The sequence below is a fragment of the Elephantulus edwardii genome, unplaced genomic scaffold, assembly GCF_000299155.1.
Source record: "Elephantulus edwardii isolate Elephantulus edwardi_28Jun2011 unplaced genomic scaffold, EleEdw1.0 scaffold00015, whole genome shotgun sequence".
Lineage (NCBI taxonomy): Eukaryota > Metazoa > Chordata > Mammalia > Macroscelidea > Macroscelididae > Elephantulus > Elephantulus edwardii.
This window is the reverse complement of record NW_006399765.1, coordinates 16,894,693-16,915,281: the sequence shown is the minus strand read 5'-3', so window position 1 is coordinate 16,915,281 and position 20,589 is coordinate 16,894,693. Positions and strand designations below refer to the sequence as shown.

The 20,589-nt window shown below is 45.4% G+C and overlaps 1 protein-coding gene across 1 annotated transcript; it reads right to left on the bottom strand.

The window, feature by feature from the left end:
* Position 1: 1 nt before the first annotated feature.
* SRSF6 (serine/arginine-rich splicing factor 6) lies at positions 2–3,510 on the bottom strand. Its single transcript, XM_006881535.1, has 6 exons — positions 3,238–3,510; positions 2,863–3,011; positions 1,423–1,547; positions 1,120–1,328; positions 750–833; positions 2–642 (listed from the first exon to the last, which is right to left on the bottom strand). The coding sequence occupies exons 1-6, from the start codon at positions 3,342–3,344 to the stop codon at positions 276–278; spliced, it is 1,041 nt and encodes a 346-aa protein (XP_006881597.1). The 5' UTR covers positions 3,345–3,510; the 3' UTR covers positions 2–275.
* Between the last annotated feature and the right edge of the window lie 17,079 nt (positions 3,511–20,589).

The window sequence follows — 20,589 nt, the reverse complement described above, 5'->3', positions numbered from 1 at the left end:
TCTAAGTGAGCTTAATCTTTACAAAAGGTATTTTAGCTCAAAGCTATAAAATCAAAGTTATCTTAATTCTACAAAGAGGGGACTGGGTGTTTCACTTCATGCCACCATTTCTTTAGAACCTCATGTTTTTCAAAATTTGGCCACAAATCAAATCTCGGTGTACCAGTTTCAGGTAATTTCTCTTGTAGAAGAGGCCAAGTACAAAGAGAGAGTAACTGCCTAGGAGAGTAGGAAAGTGTTCGTAAATAGTGTGCAAAGGAGGGAAGAGTTCGGGGTTAATCTCTGGAACTCGACCTGGACCTTGACCGTGACTTGGAGCGAGATCGAGAATGGGATCTTGATGCAGCTCTTTTTGGTGGAGGGGAGGCGGAATGAGCCTTGGAGGCTGGAGGAGGGAGGGGTGACTTGGACCGAGACTGGCTCCTTGATCTGGATTTTGACTTGATATCACCTTTGCCATTTTCCTTGGGAGACCGTGAGCGAGAACGGGATCTGCTTCGAGACTTCCCATAAGCACCTTTAGATCTACTTCGCGAGCGAGAACGAGAGCCCCGATCAGACTTGGGCTTAGATTTGCTGTTTGATCTGGATTTCCTGCCTTTTGATCGAGAACGTGACCGACCTTTGCTCCGAGACCTAGATCTGAACAAAAACAAAGATTTCCCCTCCGTTATTTTGTCAGAATATACATGGAACCTCCCCAAATCCATCATTAACGTTAAGAGAAACCACTGGGAACATGAATTTACCTGGAGCGACTTTTTGAGACACTTCGAGATCTACTGCGGCTGCTCCTGCGACTCCTACTTCGTGACCGCCTTCGAGATCGAGACCTGTAACAGGGCACACACAGAAGTACCCGTGACCAACGCAGCTCCAGTGCATCTTTCTAGGTTATCTTACACAAGCAGAGATGGTCCCCTCTAAAAGCACTTGCTCCTTGGAGGGTCTGGGGGCCAAAACCCCATTAAACATACCGTTTAACCCTCTAAAAAGAACACAATGATGCCCCACACCAAAGAGAAAACTACAGACTTAAGTTTGATTAATTAGTAATGGTAACCACTCCATTTTCTTTGTTTTTGGCAATCTCCCAGTGACCTTCATCTTTCAAGTTACCTGGATCTGCTTCCAGAGTAAGACCGCCTGTGGCTCGTTCGTGGTTTATCTTCAATAAGCCTAATATTTCTGCCGTTTATTTCTGTACCGTCCAGTTTATCCAAAGCACGCTTCATGTCGGAGTAGGAGCGAAACTCAATAACACCTTCGTTTGTACGTTCTTTGTGAGCATCCGCGTAGGTCACTTCACCTGCTTGTCTCATGAAATCCTAGATGACAGCACAAGATCACACATACATTAAGATCTACAAACGCCCAACCGACACACAGTGCGCTTGAGACTCACAAAAACTGAGGATGTACCTTTAAATCTTGCCAACTGCAACGACTAGAAAGATTTTCTACAATAAGCCTGTACTCTGTACGAACAGGAGGTCCATATTTGTCTCTTCCTGAAGTTCGCCGACTGCTGTATCCACCTCCACCACCTTTATCACATGAAGAAGACAATCAGATGCTTTGCAGTGACAACAAGACAGAATGTTTTTCTGAAAGTTAGTACAAACATATCAACTTTTATTTACTGGAGTAGGACTTTTCGAAGATATTGCTAAACCTCTCACACATTTGTGATTTGCCATAAATTAAAGTAAGGGCAAGTCAAATATTTTCTAAATCCAACTAACTGCTCCTACATTCTGTTAGACAGAGTGACTGCTCCTTTATTCAATTTACCTCGCTAAGTTTTATTTTACAGAACATTGTAAAATATAAAACTTAACTGATTACATGCATTTTTACATTTTACAAAAATGTTTACTAGTTACACTAAGTACTTACATCACAGTGTGAGGTTTTTGGTGGTGGTTTGGCCACAAAACACGCAAGGTAACAGTCACCTAGTTCAGATTAACCAGTTTTGTCTAACCCTTGGGATCCTCACCATCACCCTGCGTCTAATGGCAAAAGGCTGCTGTCGTCATGGCTTCCGGTAAGGTCAGCCAAAGGGTCATAGGGCAAGGGTCACACAATGTATGGAAAAGCCAAGGCCAATCAGGAAAGGCAGTCATCTTAGCCTCAGTGGACACAGCCTCAGCCCCATGGGTCACTTTCAAATTGAAACATCAAGGACTTGTTAAAAAGTTTGAATTCAACATGCAACAATTTCAACATCAAACATTTCACATAACCAAAATGCCCCCCACCTCCCGCCAAGAACATGCCCCAAACTAATTAAATACAGCACAAGGCTGATGTAATAAACTAATGGGTGGTGCGAAACCACAATTCTTAAAATACTACTGGCTTCCATTCACCCCGCCGGTTTTACTAACTCTAAAACCTAGGCTCCAACTCCCCCCGCCCCCTCCACCCCCCCAGCCTGCCCCCCTAAACTTCAAAGCTAAGACACTCCCATTTCTAGCTAAACACTGACAGGTACGCACGGGGGACGCGAGGACTACTGACCCCCCTTAACTTCCTGCGTGGGCAGCACTCATGACAGTGCGGACAGGTGCCCACAAGCCAGCCCCGCTCCCCCAATTCAGCCCCGCGGCAAGAAACGCACACCCATCCCTAGTCCTGCCTACGCGAACCCCCAAAGCTGCATCCCCGCGCGTCCCGCGGCTGCCCCGGGCAGGAGTGAGGGCATCGGGGCCCGGAGATGCCCCGGCCAAGCGGCCCCGGCCACCGCGCCTGCCCGGAGCGGGGAGGCCCCTCCCGGCCCCCCGGGTGCCCGCGCCCGTGCCCGCCCACCCGCCCCCCGCGTGCCTACGCCGCCGAGCGCACGGGGCTCTGACTCACTGCGGCTTCCGTAGCTGTAGCCGTCGCGGTCCCGGCGCGGGCCGCGGGCGTGTTCCACGATCACACGCTCGCCGCACAGCTCCTTGCCGTTCAGCTCGTAGACAGCGTCGTCGGCGTCGCGGGAGTCCTCGAACTCCACGAAGCCGTACCTGCGGAGGGAAAGGGGGAGATGGGGTGGGTGATCGGCGTCCACCGGGCGCGCTCCCGCCCAGCCGCGCGCGCCCCCGCCGCCCTGCGCGGACGCCATCTTGGCGGCCCTGCCACGCGGCGCCGCGGCCTTGGCTGTCCCCTCCCTCCTCCGGGAGCCCTGGCCGCCATCAAGCCCGGGGCGTTGCGGGGAGGTGGGATGTATACGGGGGCCCAGCCTCGACTTACCCATTTTTGAGGTCTACTTCGAGGAGACGGCCGTAGCCACTGAAAAATCGCTGGATGTCCTTTTCTCGTACGCTGTAACTAAGGCGTCCTATGTAGACGCGCGGCATAGCCGTGGTGGGCAGGGGCCCGAAGGCTGGGGAGGGCGGTCGATCGGCGGACCGCGAGCAGCAGACCGGGTGTAGACGCAGAGAGCGGCCGACACACGCCCCGATGCAGAGCGGCGGCCGACTCCAGCCACACAATGGCGCTGCCGCGCGCCGGGCTTACGCTATAAAGACGGCGGGGCGGGGCGCTGCGCGTGTGGCGTCACCGCGCAGGCACGTTCCCGCTCGCGCCGGGGACCCTCGCTCCTGGGTGACTTGTGCTTCTAACGTCGCGAGGTTTCGGAGAAGCGAGCTTGCTCACAGAGTTCCGACCATCCCTCCCCACCTTCTCTTGTAAACGTGCATCCCGCGGTGCAGACATGGACTTGCCTTCTCTTTTGCGTCCTTAAAACCCTGTCTCCTCCTGTGGTTTCTCGGGATTGGCCGGCTAGGCCGGTCCTTGGTTTTCATTGGCTCCCCACGATGTCATAATAGATCACCGTGGCTTACGATTGACAACGGGGCTGTCAGTTTCTTTCACCGATTGGGTTCCGTTAAGTTTGGTGGGTAACGTGCTTTTTGGGGCACAGTTGTGTTTTCCCCCGAGCTCAGAATCCGCGGTTTAGACTCTGGGTCTGCGGGGACCCATGGAACGAGGTCGCAGCCTCTGCTTCTTGTTGTTGTTATGTGCCGTCGAGTCGCTTGCGACTCATAGCGACCCTATGTACAACAGCCCTAAACTCCGCTCTGTCCTGTGCCAATCGCACTGTCTCCAGCACACACATCCCGATTACCCCAGTCACGGAATCAATCCTTTCCCTCCTGCGCTGTCCCTTCACCCTCCCAAACACGATGTCCCTCTCCAAGGACTTGTCTCTCCTTACAACATGTCCAAAGGATGTTAGACGGAGCCTCAGAATCCTTGCCTCCAAGGAGCCGCCCGGTTCCTCAGTCTCAGCTGTCATCCGTCTTCATCTTCCTACACATTCCCTCATCCCTCCCTGGAGAGGCACCTATCAGTTGACTGTGCTTGGGAATCTCACATAGTGGATCCTCACCAGGAAGGTAGCACTTGGCACCCAGGTAGATGCCCAAGAAGGTTAAGCCAGACCTGACAGCTGTCTTTTCCAATGGATAATACATTGTCTCAATATCCTCCACTCAATATTTTTGAAGGTGTCCTGTGTAACCGGAAAAACACAGTATATAAAACAATATATTTTTTTAAAAACAGTACATATTAATTTTTTTTACATTTTTCTTTCTTTATGCTTTAGAAATTACTACATAAAACTTGTTTTGCTTCTTTTCCCCCACGGTTTAAATTAATTTTAGTGAAAGTTTACAGAGACTTAGGGTTTCCACTCATTCATTATTGCACTTGTCTCCCTATATTATTTTTTTTGTTTTATTGTAGTTGAAAAAATACACAACAGAACATAAACCAACAATTTCTGCATGCACAATTCAATGACTTTGGTGATATTCTTCAAATTGTGCAACCACGCACACCTTCCTTTTCCGATCGGTCCTTCCTTATTCACGCAGACTCGCTGGCCCCCTAAGTGTCCTATTTAACAGTGGGAATTGCATAACAACGGTTTTGAGTAGTTACAGTGTTGAGTCATTGGGACAGAGACCATCTGCTTCATAAAACTTAAAATTATTATTATCTAGTTATTGGCTTGGATTGATGTCTTTGGTTGCTAAGTGTAGGAAACCAAATATCAAATTTAATACTAATAATAAACCAAATTCTATATTGGGATATATTGTTGTTGTTAGGTGCCATCGAGTTGTAGACTACTCATAGTGACTCTATGAACGAAAGGCCTGAACACTGTTCTTTCATAGAGTTTCTGCAGGCAAGCCATTTCGCAAGTAGATGCCACTCCTGCTTCTAGGCTTGGTTAGTCAGGAAGCTTCAGCAAACACTGTCCACCATGGATAACCATCACCATGTTTGGCACATCAGTGTCACAGTGTTCAGCATCACAGCAACCACGAGTTACCTCTGTACAGCAATGCACAGACCAGTGCTATGCCACCTAGAAGAACGTTTGACAGGAAAACAATTTGAACCTGGCCTGAGGGCCACAGATTAAAATCATCCACCTTCAACTTGGTAGCATAACTTTCTGTCCACTAGGCCAACTTAGCTCTCTCTATGTCGTCATTGTTATGGTGTCTCTATGTCATCAGGATATGAGGGAAGCTAGAATTCACCCTGAGGCACTAAGGCATTCTCTAAGACTCAACATTGTTCTCAGCCACCTTAGAAAGCCTAGCCTTTTATATGAATATTTATGTGTCTCTTGAGCAGTGGTTATAGTCGTTTTTGAGAATCATTATGAGAATGTTCTACATGATCATGTCCCTGCCAATTTATGGTAAGGAATGTATGGTCAGGCATCCATCCCTTACTATGCCTCCTCCCTCTGACGTCTTAGTGTGTGCTTTGAACATGCTAACTAGTTACCTATCCTGGGCCACTGAACACCTCCATTAAATGGCTCTCTGTCTCCAGAAACCTGCTTCTAGTCTCTATTCAAAATCATCTTATCAGAGCAGCCTTCTCTAACTACTTTGTTTTGAAATAACATCCCTCCCTGTACTATCTTTTTTAGCCTCTTTTATTTTTCTTTACAGAACTTTTGATCACTTAGTGTATGTTGTCTCTGCCCCTCCTTACCCTCTGTAGGATATAGACCTCATTAGACCAGAGGTGTTCTCTGTCTCTTCATTGCATTGCTCTGTTCCCAGCACTTGGGGAAGTGCCAGCATACAGTAGGAACCCAGTGAGAGCAGCACTCTTCTGATAGTGGAGTGAGAATCTCCATTCAACAGATTTCAGTGTGCTGATGGAGTCCACAGGGCGTGCTGGTCCCGTGGACTCTTCCACTACCTTTCTGGTTTATGCCCACTCCCTCCTGGCCAGACTTATTGCTCCGCTGAAGGCCTTTTCCCAAAGCCTCATCTCCCCTCTCCTTCTGGGATCCAGGATCAGATTCACTTCAGATCACATTTCCTCCACACAAACTTAACAGGACAGAAGACATCAAAGGCTGATGAGGCTAGAGGACCATCCAGGAGCTGCTGTGGCTTCGTGGTCTTTTTGGACTCACAAATGCAAAGACTGTGAGACTTTTTGGACTGTGGTACATTTGACTCTACCTTTCCCCAGGAGAAAGAGAAGCAGTTTCCTCCTATGTGATTTCTCTAAAAACCTGGAAAGTCAGCGATGAGTTGATTCCTACTTGATAGTATGTAACAAATAGAATATTTTATGCATTGTTAGAGAATACATTGGTACAATTTCTTTGAAAAGCTGGTAATATCTACTAATTGGAACATTTGCATCCAATTTGCAATTTCATCTGTGAGTTACACATAACAGAAATGCATATGTAAACTCTCAAACTAAAAAAACCAAAACAAAACACTCCCCCCACCAAGTATCAGTCCCTGTTGTGTACCACCGAGTTGGAACTGACTGCCTCTGGCAGGTTTTCAGAGGCAGTTAATTGCACAGATTTCCCATCCTTTGCTTGCAGAGTGGCTAGTGGATTTGAACTGCATGCTTTTGGGATTATAACACAGCTTCTTGCCACAAAGCCACCAGTGTTCCCATCAGCTCTTAAGCCTAACTAAAAGCCCATCAACAGGTGAATCAAGCAATAAATATTAGTATATTCACAGCACACATTATACAGTGGTGAGAATGAAATACAATTGTACCCAACAAAGCCACATAGAGTGAGATCAAAAAGTATGAGATATAGATATAGATAAAGATATAGATATAGATATAGACAGACATAGATATAGACATAGACATAGACATAGACATAGACATAGACATAGACATAGATATAGATATAGATATAGATATAGATATAGATATAGATATAGATGAGTATGCACTATATGGTATTGTCTACCATGACAACATTTTGATCAAATTATACCTCCCTGAGAATTCACCTATGAATGTCAATTTGTCTGGATCAATGATTGCTGCTTGGTCCTGATGGTGTGGCTTTTTCGCCACCTTGTGGCATTCTGTGTGATTACAGTGGCAGGTCAATACCATTGACTGCCTCATCTGTGCTGCATGACGCTTAAGGAGAGAAGGTCTTTGGACCCATCGCTGTCAAGTCAGGTCTGACTTATCGCATCCCCATGTGTTCCAGAATAGAACTGATTCATAGGGTTTTATTGGATGCAGTTTTTATGGAAGTGGATCACCAGCCAGTGTCACTGGGTAGATTCAATTTCCCAGCCTTTAAATTAATAGTAAAGCTTGATCTGTTCCTGCCACCCAGGGACCCAGATGGTATAGGGAGCTTCAATCAAACCTCGTTTTCAAACCCCTTATTCACCTAGAAGTTTTCTGACTTTTACTTTTACCTTCCCTGACGGTGTGGGCACTCGTAGCTGGGGTGCCAAGCCCATTATTGGACTTTACCCATTGTGAGTAAATTACTCTTTCTTCTCTCTGGTTTTAAAGTGTTGCTATCTGATCATTTTTTTTTCTGTCTAGTTGAATACACATTTGTTTCGCTGGCACTCCAGATATACAAGTATAAAAAGGAAAATGTTTACATCTTCCTTTTGACAAATGTCGAGGTAAACCATGCAGATTAAAATGCCTCCGTTTAACTCCAAAGAGTGGCTTTGATCATATACAAATTTTCCTTTAAGGAGAAAAAGAAATGCTGTCAGAATGAAATGATTCTTTTTCTATAAAATAAAATTTGCTGTCTTCACTTGCCCTAGTTCTGCCTCTTACACTGTATGACTAAAACACACCTCTTTCCGCAGCCGGGTCTTTGAAATGTCTGGGGCAGAACTTAGATCCCTCTGTGTCTTCTGACCAAGTGTCCCCAGGTCTCACAGACACCTCTCTTGTGGCCTGCATTCAGCACTGTCCCTCCCCTGGCTGCTGTCTCTCATGTGTCCGACTTACTGTGTCTCTCTGCAGGTGTGGCCCTCCGAGTCGGCCTAGACCTTCTGAACCTCTCTCTGGACATGCCAGCTGCTGCTGCGATTGCGCTGTTACCTGGGCCACTTAACTGAGCCACAGCTGCTGTTTGCTTAGGTGACAAAGCCAAAATCCTGACGCCACCAAATTGATTCTGACTCGCAGTGACCCCATGTGTTGCAGAGACAAGAGGTCAACAGTTCTAATCCACCAACTGTTTCCTGAGAGAGAGGCAGTTCCTTCCTATAAAGATAATGCTTTATGGTCTTGGAAACCTGACAGAGGATGATCATGAGTTGGAATCAACTCTTCAGAAAAGAGTTTGAGGTCAGTGCAAATGAATCTTACTTTTTAACCCTCTTTTGTATTATTCTGTTGTTGTTGTTAAGTGACATCAAGTCGCTTGTGATTCATAGCAACCCTATGTACAACAGCCCTATACTCTGCTCTATCCTGTGCCAAGCATATTGTCTCTGATACACCTACTCCCATTACCTGAGTCACTGAGTCAATCCATCTCATCAAGAGTCTTCCTCTCTTGTGCTGTCCCTCTACCATTCCAAGCATGACATCCCTCTCCAAGGACTGGTCCCTCCTTGCAACATGCCCAAAGTATGTCAGACGAAGCTTCAGAATCCTTTCCTCCAAGGAGCAGCATGGTTTTTACCCTCTCCAGGATAGACCTGTTTGTTCCTCTAGTATCCCATGGTATAGTCAATAATACTCTTTTCCAGCATCACAGCTCAAAAGCGTCAATTCTTCTTGTATCACCCTGAGTCATAGTCCAGGTTTCTGATGCATAGCAAGTAATTGCGAAGAAGGGTAATTATATATAATATAATATAATATAATACAATATAATTTATATAATTATATATAATTATGGCATCCAATGAAAATTGACTCATAACAGACCCTCTAGGGAATTTCAGAGGCTATAAATTGCATGGGAGGAGACTGCCCATCCTTCTACCATGGAGCAGATAGTGACCTCAAACCAGGTGCCTTTAGGATTGCAGCATAGCTTCTTGCCACTAGGCCAGCAGTTGTTGTTGATGTTGAGTGCTGTCGAATTGTAGATAACTCATAGTGACCCTATGAACAAAAGACCTGAACACTTGTATAACTTTCATCATTTCTCTACATTCATAGAGTTTCTGGAGGCAAGCTATTTTGGAAATGGATGCCACTCCTGCTCCCAAGCTTGTTTTAATAGGGGAGCTCCACCAAACACTGTCCACCATGGGTAACCATTATCACATTTGATACATCAGTGCCACAGTGTTTAGCATCACAGCAACTACGAGTTACCTTTGTACAGCAAATGGACAGACCAGTGCTATACCGCTTAGAAGAATGTTTAACCAAAAACTGTTTAAACCAGGCCTGAGGACCACAGATTAAAATCATCCATCAGAGCTCCCTAATAAGAGAATAGCCACATATTATGTTAGATGAAGGGAACTCTCATTGCTGTGGAGTTGAAACCAATTCCTAGCTGAGTCTCCATTGGGTTTGCAAGTGGTAAATCTATGAGATGAGATTGCTCATCTCCCAAGGAGCAAGTGGTGGATTAAAGGGCCAGAGAGTTGCCATCAGAGAGGTGTGTTAGCTCTGCCACCTTCTATAGTGTATGCTACCAGAGCTCCCTTGAGTGAAGGAAAAGGCTATATAAAGTAAGGGAGGTGCTCAGGGTGATATAATTGAAGAGAAAGACATGGAGAGGTGCATAAACATTATTCAATGTCATTCTGTACCATCAAGGCAGAATGACCCATAGCTGACACTCCAGCAGGTTTTCAAAGGCGGTAAATTGCACTGGAAGAGATTGCCTGTCTTTCTCCCACAGAGCAGTTGAGCAATTTGAACCTTGTTCCTTTGGGTTGGCAGTGCAGCTCCTTACCCCTAGGCCACCAGAGCTCCCTGCAAGGAATTACAGACAATAAAAAATTAATTAATGAAAAGTTTTGCATCATGCTCACTTCGGCAGCACATATACTAAAATTGGAACACTACAGAGAAGATTAGCATGGCCTCTACACAAGGATGACATGCAAATCCATGAAGCGCTCCATATTTTGGGTCTTGGAATTTACAAATGTAATGATAATAATTATATTAATAATAATAATAATAGCTTGCAACTCAAGCAAAAACTTTAAAAGAAAAGCTTTCTGTAAACTAGAAAAAACTTGTATATAGCAGCACATAACAACAACAACAATAGCAGCTTTATTCCTAATTACTTCAAACTGGAAACAAAGCAGCTGTCCATTGGCAGGTAAATGGATAGAATGTGATATATTTCAATCATGGAATTCAACTCAGCAATAAGAAGATAAAAACCGAACTCCAGACACATGTAGCAGTCCGGGTGAATTTCAGAAGCCATACATGATGTAGAAAAAGATAGCCTTCCAAAGACTGTATGCTGTAAGTTGTGCGGCTGTTACTGTGTGCTGCCAGTCAGAACTGACTCATAGCTGCCCCTGTAGCAAGTTTTCAGAGGCAGTAAATAGCACAGAAGGGAACTCTGGTGGCCGAGTGGCAAGGAGCTGTGCTGCAATCCCAAATGCACACAGTTCAAATCCACCAAGTGCTCTGTGGGAGAAAGATGGGCAGTCTCTTCCCATGCAATTTACTGCCTCTGAAAACCTGCTGGAGGGTCAGCTATGGGTTGGTTCCGACTCTACAGCACACAACAACAACAACAACAACAGGAGATTCTCTTTATCCCATGGAGGAGCCTGTGGGTTCAAACTGTGAGCCTTTAGGTTGGCAACCCAACTCCTTATCACTAGGAGGCCACCAGAGCTTCCTTTATGCCGTATTGTTGTCCGCCAAGTATGAACTGACCCACAGCTGACCCTCCAGCAGGTTTTCAGAGGCTGTTAATTGCACAGGAGGGGATCGCCCATCCTTCTCCAGCAGAGCAGCTGGAGGATTTGAACCACGAACCTTTGGGCTTGCAGTGCAGCTTCTTATCACTAGGCTTCTTACCACCAGAGCTCCCTGTACCATATGAAAGTCCATTTATATGATTATAAATAGGTCTAGAAAAGGCAAAATGGAAATAGAAATCAGGTAAGTTGTTGATGGGCTTGGTGATTGAGGAGGAGATTGACTATAAAGAGGCATGAAGGAACCTTTTGATGAGAGGGAAATGTGTAATATTGTAATTTTTGAGTTTTGGGTTTTTTTTAAATTTTATTACTTTTTGTGTGTGTACCATCAAATCGGATCTGACTGGTACAGGAGGAGATTGTCCCTCCTTCTCCAGCAGAGCATCTGGTGGATTTGAACCAGACTGTTGATTGAGGCTTTTACCAACTGGATCCATTAGTAAAAAAAACTTATTGAGTAAATGTTGTCCCTTAATACAAAGGATTCTAAAAACCAAAACCCAAGAAAATCAGCAAGTGCGTTGGGCCTTTTGATTTTATCCCCAGAGGACCCTCCCTCAATCACCCTCCCCGACCAGACCCTGAACCCCTCAACTGGCCAGGAAAAAACCAGTTGCTGTCAAGTTGACTCCATCTCATGTGACACTCCTGTGCAGAAGCATCCTTTATAAAGTGTTTTTAAAAATGTTAATTTATTTAGGTATTCCACTTTCACCTCTGAATCGATTTATGTATTTATTTATTCATTCATTAGTTCACCAGCTTCTGAAGGAAACCCAGTGCCGTCTTGACCAGCCCACCATCCTCATAACAAGGCTTGCTAGTGCTCCTGGATTTTCTGCAAGAGCTCCATTAACTCCTGATAAAGAGAATTGAGTTCATTAGCAGCTTTCGCACTTTCCAGAGCACGATCTTGTTTGGTTGCATTTGTCCCAGCTTCGAAAAGACTTGTGATAAACAGTGTCCTGAGCTGCTGGTGCAGAATCATTGATTCTGCTGCCCAAACACCATTTTCTGTTCATTCGCATTTGCTTGTGAATTTACACAATGAGCACAGAGCGTGACCACTCCACAGAGACTGAAAAAGGCCCTGTAGTAAAGGTGGTCTGGAGGCAAGGTGTGGATCAGACCCCAGGCTACATCTCTGGAAAACAACCCTTCTTGAGCAAGCTGGCTGGACTGCCCCATAAAGTCCTTCGATGGCTGATATTTCCAAAATAGGTTGTCAGAGCTTTCCCTCTGAGGCATCCTCTGGGTGGACTAGAACTACCCAGGCCACTGCCCTCCAGTAAGTTCCAATAATGGTGACTGAAGGGACAGCAGAAACCCCACTTTTTAGAAACCCCCATTAATGCCAGAAGCAGAAGCGGGCCATACAAATTCTTAGCTTAAGGCAAACACGAGTGCCCCGGGTAAAGGCTTGTCTGTCCTTGAAAAGTAAGGAATGAACTAGTGTCTACATGACACAAAAGGAGTAAAAGTGGGCAAAGTAGCCAGCCCGTCAAAAGCTGACCCACATGACTGATCCCCCGACCCACCAACCATGATCTCAATCTCCCTGCCCTAACAGGGGCACTCACAAAGCAAGTAGAAGGGGGAACTTGGGGCTTTTTCCCTCACCATCTTCCTGAGGAGGGAGAAGGTCTCCACATGTGGAATTAATAAATGTTCTTGAAATTTTCAGACGTGTGATTTGATCTCCTTTGAGGGGCATTTCGTGGGCAGAACAGTGACCCTCCAGCAAGTTTCCGGGGCTGCAAATCTCATCCAGGCATTAGGTCTTTTGTTCATAGAGTCACTATGAGTCGTGCTCAACTCGAGAGCCATCAAAAACAACAAATCTCATCCAGTGATTCTAATCCGCCAGCTATTCCACTGGTCGTATAGCCCTGGTCTGTCCACTTGCTGTACAGAGGTAACTCATGGTGGCTATGAAGCTGAACACTGTGACACTGATGTGTCAAATGAGAGAATGGTCACCCATGGCAGACAGTGTTTGGTGGAGCTCCCCGATTCAAACAAGCTTGGAAGCAGGAGTGGCAGCCACTTCCGAAATAGCTTGCCTCTGGAAACCCTATGAACTTGGAGAAAGGACAAAAGTTATACAGGTGTCCAGGTCTTTCATTTATAGGGTCTCTATGAGTTGCCTGCCACTCAAAGGCACATAACAACCACAGCTACTCCATAGCAGAAGAATGAGCAGTCTCCTCCTGTGCGATTTTGCTATCTCTGAAAACCCGCTGAGAGTCAGCAATGTATGGGTCAGTTCTGACTTCACTGTACACAACAACAAATGTTTACTATATGCTAAATGTTTACTATAGGCTACTTTTTGAAATGGTTCAATGTGGACTAATTCTCTTTCGAGCAGTGACTGATAGTATTTCTTATGTTTTCTTTCAATGCTTCCTGAATCCCTCAAGATTTTGCCCATAGAATCCTTCAGTACAGCACTGGTGGCCATCGAAGTCAGAATCCGCTAAGTAGTGTGTAACAACTCACCTGCTGCGTCAACTAGCCCTGAAAATGGATGAGATGGAGAGTCGGGCCCATGTCCAGCTGTGGCCTGGAGGCAGGACATGCCGTGGCGGGGGTGGGAGTGGACCACAAAAAAAATTTTTTTTTTTAAAAAGAATCCTTCAGTATTGCAACTAGAGGCTCGAATTTGGACTTCAGTTCTTTCAGCTTTGAGAAATCCCTAGCATGTTCTTTTCTTGGATCTTTCTAAGTCCAACTTCTGCATATTTCATTATAACATTTTTTTTAAATTTTAATTTTATTATTATTTGTATGTGTGTACTATGAAATCGGATCTGACTGGTCCTGGAGGAGATTGTCCCTCCTTCTGCAGCAGAGCATCTGGTGAATATTCAAACCATGCACCTCTGGGTTTGCAGTGCAGCTTCTTGCCACTAGGCCGCTAAAGCACCCTCATTATAACATTTTGTTTTGCTTTCTTGAGCTGCCCTTTGAAATATTCTGTTCTTTTCTTTTCCTTCAACATTTCCTTCCTGTGTTTTTGATCCCTCTCCATTTTAGTGCAAGATTCAGAATCTCCTCTGGCATCTATTTTAGTCTTCCCCCCCCGCCCCACACACACACCCTCTATCTTTGTGTAATGATCTTTTGCTTTCTTCATGGATGATATCCTTGATGTCATCACACAATGCAGCCTGATCTTGGTCCCTTCTTGAGATGGTTTTTAAATCCAGGAGGAATAGATTCAAGGTCCTATTTTGATTCTTGTGGCCTCGTTTTCATTTTCTTCTGCTTCAGATTGAACTTGCACATGGGTAATTGGTGGTCTGTTCTACAGTCAGCCCCTGGCTGTGTTGGCAGTGAGTGTCTCTTTACGCTGACTCTCTTTCTGCCTGAATAACCTTTCTGCACCCACCCCCCGGACTGGCAAAGACCCCTTCTCTAGCCAGACTGACTGACCTGGAATTCTCTGAGGCTAGCAGACACTCCCCTCTGAGCTGCCTGCTACACCCTTTGACACAACCCAGACTCGAAGAAGCTGGTTCATGAACTGGATCACACCTTAGAGATTTGGTTTATGATTTTTTTTCTCTGTTATTAGAGCAGTCTAAAAGTCTAAATTCCATTTTCAAATCTTGGCATGAGTCTGTAGTCCATCCTGAATTTCAGAAGCAGCCTTTCCAATGCAGACCCTTTATCCTTGATCAGATTGGGACCATCCACTCTAACGACCACATTTCTTTCCTGTGAGGCTTGGCCTGTGCAGGCTATTGGATAAATTCCCAAAGGCTCTTCGTCATATAGGCAAATAGATTCAAGGTGTGATAGCTTGTGCCTGAAGGGTCTTGAGATGCAGCATTTTTAGTCCATCTTTATAATGACTTCCAGGAACAGAGATACGGAGAAATACATTATCAGAAAAACTGGTCCTGTCTGCCAGGTGGCCCAGTCCTTGTAATAAACGGAATGGTTTGTGCCTTTGACTAATCGTGGAGTGGAATGCCATTTATGTGTTATTGGAAGCAGTGCTGCCAAATTCTACAAGCCCTACTTTTTTTTTAATTTTTAAAATTATTTTTGTGTGTGTGTGTACCGTCAAATCAGATCTGACTGGTACAGGAGGAGATTGTCCCTCCTTCCCCTGCAGAGCATCTGGTGGATTCGAACCGTGCTCCTCTGGGATTGTAGTTGCAGCTCCTTGCCACTAGGCCACCAGAGCTCCCCTCACAAGCCCTACTTTTTTTTTTTTACAAGCCCTACTTTTAACTCTCCTCATTAGTTCCTGATCCAACAACTTAAGAATGTATCCTCTTCTTTTCTACAAAGATGGCACCGAAAGCGAAGAAGGAAGCCCCTGCCCCTCCCAAAACTGAAGCCAAAGCAAAGGCATTAAAGGCCAAGAAGGCATCCTGAAGGGCGTCCACAGCCAAAAAAAAAGGAAGATCTGCACATCACCCACCTTCCGGCGGCCTAAGACGCTGAGACTCCGAAGGCAGCCCAAATACCCCCGGGAGAGCACCCCCAGGAGAACCAAGCGTGACCACTATGCCACCATCAAGTTTCCCCTGACCACTGAGTCAGCCATGAAGAAGACAGAAGATAAAGACACACTTGTGTTCATTGTGGATGTCAAAGCCAACAAGCACCAATTAAACAAGCTGTAAAGAAGCTCTATGACATTGATGTGGCTAAGGTCAACACCTTGATTAGACCTGATGGAGAGAAGAAGGCCTATGTTCAACTTGCTCGTGACTGTGATGCTTTGGATGTTGCCAACAAAATTTGGATCATCTAAACTGAGTCCAGTGGGCTAATTCTAAATACAAATTTTTCTCACAAAGAAAAAAGAATGTATCCTCTTTTGTAATCCAGCGAAGTGGCTGTTTTCTAGCTGTGACAATTAATTACTCTGTCTCAGTCAATTTAATTTGCTTTTGTTTAAACAGATTATGTGTTGTTGCTCTATGACCATCCAAATACCAAACCCCTTGACGTTGAATCAATTTCAACTCATCGTATCTCTATGGGACAGAGTAGAACTACCCCGTAAGGTTTTTGGTTGCTTATTATTATTATTATTAATTATTATTATTAATTTTAATGAAAGTTTGCAGAGACTTAGGGTTTCCAGTCATTCATTGTTGCACTTTTCTCCCTGCCCACCCCATCCCGCCAATTCACTTTTCTCCTTGAAAAATAAAAGAAAAACTCTTTTATTGCTACAGAATCTGGAGGGATTGCAAGTCCACTCCAAGTCCACTGCACTGTGCACCCTTCTTCTGGACTCCTGTTATGACAATAATACCCAATCATATATCCCTTTCAAACAGTTCTCTCCCTCCTCTGTTTCAATGCAGTATACATCATTCCTCCCCTCCTTCTCTGTCTTCCCTCAACCCCAGTGTCAGTCCGGTTTTATAACAATGGCCCTATGCAACATTTGTTCTATTGTGACTAAGATATTTCACTCAGATTAATGTCCTCCAGGGTCATTCACTTTCCATAATATTTCATTAGTTCCTTGTTTTAGGGAAGCTGGCTGCCTCATTCTCCCTCCAAACTACTGGTGGGTTTGAACTTCTGACCTTTCAAGTAGCATTTAAGTGCTTAAGAGCACCATCAGGGCTCCACTTAAAAGCTCTTAGTTTTACATTTTTTCAGGACAGTCCAACTCTGGGAGCAACCCCTGGTCCCCAATCTTTCTGCTCTGGAGAATTCCCAGGGAATGGTGACAAGGAGCTGAGGTAAAATGAGCTCTAACACTGGGCTCAGTCTGGGGTTTGGGAAGTTTTGCTTGTGGTCTAGAAGAGGGTGCACATCCTTCTTACAGAAGCCTTTCTGGAGCAATCTAGCCCATTCATTCAGGGTTCAAGTTGCTTAATCTCTATGAACCCTCCAGTGTCTACTTCTGAAAAAGAGGGGATAATCTTGTTTCCCAGAGCTGTGTTGTAGAGAGATGAGATGAAGTATGAGCTCAGGGAGTTGTCACAGTTTGAGTTCCTTCGGAAGTAACCCTTGAAACAAGATTCGTGGGCAGATAACCTAATAGGGAAGAGAGCTCATGATTCACCAGTAGGGGAGAAGGAATAAAGAGGCAAGAAGCTAATAATGGTGCTTTACTCTGGTGGCCTAGAGGGCAAGGAGCACAATGTCAATCCAAAGGCTGGTGGTTCATACACATCGGCTATGACAAGAGAGAAAGATGGACATTCTTAAAAAAAAAAGATGGACATTCTTCTCCTGTGCAATTTACAGCCTCTGAAAACCTGCTGGTAAGTCAGTTATGAGTTGATTATGACTTAACGAGGTGGGGGGTGGAGAGAGAGAGAGGAGCGAGCTGGAGTGTAATCACCTAGGAAACTCTGGGAGAGAGTGAAGAACACATCTCAGATGTAAGGAAGTTGTTTGTTGTTATGTGCAGTCGAGTTGCCTGCGACTCATAGTGACCCTATGTACAATAGCTCTGAAACCTGCTCTATCCTGAGCCAACCTCATTGTCTCTGATACACCTACTCCCACTACCCCAATCACTGGATCAATCCATCTGATTGAGAGTCTTCCTTTCTTGTGCTGTCCCTCCACCCTTCAAAGCATGATGTCCCTCTCCAAGGACTGCTCCCTCCTTACAACATGCCCAAAGTATTTCAGACAGAGCTTCAGAATCCTTTCCTCCAAGGAGCAGCCTGGTCTTACCCTCTCCAGGATGAACCTGTTTAGTCTTCTAGCATTTTGTAGTATATTCAGTACACTCTTCTCCATCACCACATCTCAGAGACATCCATTCTCCTTCTACCACCCTTAGTCATTGTCCAGCTTTCTGATGCATAGCAAGTAATTGCAAAGACCATGGCCTGTATCAGGTGCACATGAGTCTCCAGACTGACATTGTTGCTCTTCAGTACAATGGAGAGGTCCCTGACAGCAGACTTTTCCAGTGAAATTTGTCTTTTGATTTCCTGGCTGCTGGTACCAAGAGTCTCAGCTGAAGGCCAAGGATAGCTGTCCTTGTCAAGAGTCACTCCTAGAAACAGTAGCTCTCTGATATTTCAGCTTATTTTTCTTCTGCAGCCAGGAATCAAGGCCACAGGCTGGTGGTAGAGTGGCAGGGACAGCATGGGCCACAGTCGAATCCCCTCACTTCACCCTGGGGTTCCATGGAGCTGTCAGTTCCTCACATTAGTGTACCACTTCTTGTGAGCTGGTCCCAGTCACTTTTGTCGTGCAGAATACACCAGCTCATGCACTCTCATCCCCCCTTGCTCTCATCAGCCACTCCTTGGTGTATTAATCAGGGGGATTGTTGCTCTGTCCTTCTCACAAAGGTTTCATAATAAAACCAACAGAAAATAATTACACTGGCCTCAGATTGTGAATTAACACATGAATGTCTTTTTACCACATGAAAGGCCCTTTGATGCCTGCTGAAGAAAATTGCCCAGAAAAGGCTGGTGGGACCTACCTGTATTTAATGTGACTCTTAAGAACCACCCCTCCCCCAGATGTCAGGAGCTGGGGAGGTGTGGAGACCAGTGGCCCACTCCTGGCAGGAAGTGAGCTATTTTAAGAATGTATGTCACCTCTGTAAGTTTCACCAACGTGGTTTTTCCTTTTAAACATTTTTTTCCTTATTGTGTTCCATCGAGTTGGATCCAACTGGCACAGGAGGAGATTGCCCCTCCTTCTCCAGCAGAGAGCATCTGGTGGATTCGAACTGTGCACACCTTTGGGATTGCAGTGCAGCTACTTGCCACTAGGCCACTAGAGCTCCCTCTTCCTTTGAACATTTTTATTGCAGATGAGGGAAGCCAGCAGCGTTTCTGAAGTGGTTTGGAGCTGTCTGGAACTACCCAAAGTCACACCTTTCTTTACTCCATTATCTCCTGTCTCTCAGCCTCATTGCTCATCTGTAAAATGGGCATCATGGTGGGATGAGCCTCATAGAGTTGAAATGAGACGTAACCAAGATGGTGCATCTTCAGGGCCTGGTATGGTTCAGACCAGGGCTCCGTAAGTATCTTTTGGAAGAGTCTTCTAAACCCATTACTGTTGAGTTGATTACAACTCATAGCGACTCTATGGGACACAGCAGAACTGCCCCATAGGGTTTCCAAGGTTATAATTTTTACGAAAGTCAACTCCTACACCTTTCTGCTATGGAACTAGAGCTACTGGAGTCAAACTGTAGACCTTCTGGTTAGTTGCTGAACGCCTAACCACTGTGTAAAGATCTGTTGTTGTTACGTGCCGTCAAGTCAGAACTGACTTAGAGCTGACCCTGCAGGGGCCTTTCAGAGGCAGTAAATTGCACAGGAGGAGATTGGCTGCCTTTCTCCTGCTGTAAAGATATAGATAGCAAATATTTTAGGGCTTTGGATTACACAGTCTCTTACTCGATGCTGCTGTTCCGGTGCCTGGTGTAGAAGACAGATGGAGATTTCATTCTTCTCTCCCAGAGGGGCACAATGTACCTTACTCATCTTTGTTGTTCTTCTTTGAGCCCAATGTGGGGCCTTGCACATAGTAGGTGCTCAGGTAATTCTGGGTGAAAGAAAGCAACACACACCATAAGGAGAAGAGTGGCTTGTGGAGTCAAACCCACATAGGTCCAAATGGACTTACTCTCTTTGTAACCTTTGCTGGGGCCCTTCCTCCCTCAGCCATTTCTTCACCTGTAAACTGGCATCATAAATATAATCCCTACTGCAGTTTGTTTTGAGTATTGCCGCGCTGCAATCCTGAAGGCACGTGGTTCAAATCCATCAGTTGCTTCACAGGAGAAAGATGGGCAGTCTCCTCTCATATGATTAACTGTTTCTGAAACCTGCCGGAGGGCCAGTTATGGATTGGTTCAGACTCAAGGATACACAACAACTACTGCAGGTTGTATTGAGTATTAGTCACAATCATAAGTGGATGTTAAAAAGACATTTCCTAGGAGGCTCTGGTGGCCTAGTAGCAAGAAGCTGCACTGCAGTCCCAGAGGTAAGCGGTTTGAATCCACCAGATGCTCTGCTGGAGAAGGAGGGGTAATCTCCTCCAGTACCTGTCAGATCCAATTTAACTACAGACACACACACATACACACACACACACACACACTCTGCTGGAGAAGGAGGGGTAATCTCCTCCAGTACCTGTCAGATCCAATTTAACTACAGACACACACACACACACATACACACACACACACACACACACGTTTATTAAACAATTAAAAAAATTTCCTGAAAAGGAAACATGAATGAAGGTCTTACTCTGTCTTATTTTAAAACCTTGGTCCTCAATCCTGAGTGTCTTTCTGAGCTGAGGGCCGTTTCTCATTTCCCTCAGTCTCCACGTGTATTGTTTTCTGACTTCTCTCAGGTTCTGGGAGGGGTTGGATGAGGTGCCAGGGAGAGGCATG

Excerpts from the sequence above, each read along its gene's own strand:
- SRSF6 (XM_006881535.1), bottom strand. The coding sequence starts at position 3,344 with ATGCCGCGCGTCTACATAGGACGCCTTAGTTACAGCGTACGAGAAAAG. Across the intron at positions 834-1,119 it reads TACTCTGGAAGCAGATCCAG|GTCTCGATCTCGAAGGCGGT; the intron begins GTAACTTGAAAG and ends GCCCTGTTACAG. Across the intron at positions 643-749 it reads GTCTCAAAAAGTCGCTCCAG|ATCTAGGTCTCGGAGCAAAG; the intron begins GTAAATTCATGT and ends GTTTTTGTTCAG.